At 45.3% G+C, this 2,312-nt stretch overlaps 1 protein-coding gene across 1 annotated transcript in view; it reads left to right on the top strand.

The window, feature by feature from the left end:
• Positions 1-1,759, top strand: part of LOC143030336 (uncharacterized) — a 27,586-nt gene extending 25,827 nt beyond the window's left edge. Inside the window, exon 2 of the mRNA XM_076193489.1 lies at positions 349-1,759. Coding sequence (XP_076049604.1) covers positions 749-1,759 — 1,011 coding nt within the window. The 5' untranslated portion in view covers positions 349-748. The remainder of the gene's footprint in view (positions 1-348) is intronic.
• Positions 1,760-2,312: the final 553 nt, after the last annotated feature.

The following is a 2,312-nucleotide window of genomic DNA, read 5'->3' on the forward strand; positions in this document are numbered from 1 at the left end:
ACCTATGTTCACATACCATGTATGTTAAATATTTTGAACCATTTCCATCTTCATTTAATCAAATTGATTAATTTACTTATTGTTATTTAATTTCTTTAAATTTATCTATCTATTGTTATTTTATTTTCATTTATCTTATTTATTTTTATTTACTAATCTATTATATATCTATTTGTTTATTTAATTTTGTTTCACAACACGTTTGCTTAGATACCTCATGCATTGAGATTGTACATATGTGTGTGCGTGTGTGTACGTGTGTATGTACACAAACCTATGTTCACATACCATGTATGTTAGGTATTCTTAACCATTTCCATGTTAACTCATTTCTTTTTAACACAACAGTTCTGATACCGATTTGGCAGAATGCCTAGTTAAACAATATTCTACGAAAAAACTAGGCAATACCTAAAAAAATAAATAAGTAAAACTCTAGACAATGCGATTCGATCCTACAGTGACGTGGTACATATACGGACCAGCTGGTGGATGAAGCAACACCGCCATCTGTCACAAATGCTACACTTATATATACATACATATATGTATATATATTGCTACGGAGTCGGAAGAATTTGCGTACGCGCGCAAACGTACGCAGACCCATAAACTCAATTATTTTAGTTATTTTTTGTTTTTGTTTTTATTTATTTTTTATTATTTATGGACTTTATACCGAATTCTGGTCCATAGCCTGCGCAGCTGCCGTACTGCGCATGCGCGTTTCGGCCCCAGAATGACGTGAATGAGGGCAATCCCCACCGATTCACACCAAACCACGCCCCCCTCCTCCTCCTCCCGCTCTCCCGTCCCCTCCATCACGGCCATGGAACGCCGCCTGAAGCTGAAGTCCCTGAAACGGGTCTACAGCCAGCGCCTTCAGGGCTCCCGTCCTGAAATCATCCCTGGGCAGAGGCGACGGCCTCTTGAGAAGTCCCTGTCGCTAGACTGGAGATTACATCTTCGTTCTCCGCCTCCTGTGACTTCAACCGCAAGTACCGCAGCCGCGCCTGCGGCAGGCTCCTCCCGGGGTGCGGTTCCTCCTCTCACGAGGCCCAAGGACCCTCCTCCTCCACCTCCTCCTTCAGCGTCATCCTCCACTTCTCCTGACGGAGGTGGAGGTCCTCCCCCTCCACCTCCTCCACCTCCTCCTCCGAGCGAACTAAACTGCATTGAGGAACTGGACGCCGCGTCCAGCCAGCACCTCTGCCGCAGCCCGACCGCGGCGTCTGTGGCTGCGGTCGCTGCGGCAGTTGCGGCTGCAGGAGGAGGAGGAGGAGGAGGAGGAGGGGGAGGGGGCGACCCGTCGATCCACGACTACCCTAGCGGAGAAGACGACGACGAAGTCAGCGTCTACGAGTTTCCACAACCACAACCGCTGCCGTCCCCCGACGATATGCTCTGCCTGGGGATCCTGCAGGATCCGGCGGCGGCGGCGGCGGCCGCCGCCGCCGCCCTCACCCAAGGATCTTCCACCCCTAGACTCACAGGAACCGCGAGCAGATCCTTCGAGGGAGATCCTACCCTCTCGAGGACGATCAGACCTCACAGGGGTCTTCGGAGAACAAGGTCACGACCTGAGGGCCCCCCGCCGGCCTTGGGGGCCCTGGCCGCAGGGGGCCACGCCCCTGGGACCGCGGCCGGGGTCGGGGGAGCCCTGAGGAAGTATGTCAGTCTTCTGAGGAGCCGCTCGGCTGTGTCTCATAGGGAGAGGCCGGTTATAGGCCGAATCAGTCCAGGTAATGTAATTAACTAATTTAATTAATTCATTAATTTATTTATTATATGTTATTATTCTTATCTATTATTATTATTATTATTATTATTATTATTGTTATTATTATTATTATTATTATTATTTTTTTTTTTTAGGGAGTGTTGACTGGCGGTCACCTCTCTCTCTCTCTCTCTCTCTCTCTCTCTCTCTCTCTCTCTCTCTCTCTCTCTCTCTCTCTCTCTCTCTCTCTCTCTCTCTCTCTCTCTCTCTCTCTCTCTCTCTAAGAGAGAGAGAGAAAGAGAGTAGGGTCACCAGTGTTCCCCCACGCCTTTTTTGAAAAAGGGGGAATGGGTGAAAAAAAAAAAATTTTTATTCCTTATTTTATTTTATTTTTTCTTTATTTTATTTTATTTTTTCTTTATCTTATTTTTTTTTCTTTCTCGAGTGACTGTGTTTTTCTGGTATTCAACACACATATATATATATATATATACCAAATGATATATGAACAATATTGAAGACTATTTTTGGTTACATAAAATTCAATTTTTTCTAGATTTCATCTCAAAAAATAAAAAGATAAAAAACTATA

This window comes from Oratosquilla oratoria, chromosome 12 (genome assembly GCF_046742065.1).
Source record: "Oratosquilla oratoria isolate Oo_2021 chromosome 12, ASM4674206v1, whole genome shotgun sequence".
In the NCBI taxonomy this organism is placed as follows: domain Eukaryota; kingdom Metazoa; phylum Arthropoda; class Malacostraca; order Stomatopoda; family Squillidae; genus Oratosquilla; species Oratosquilla oratoria.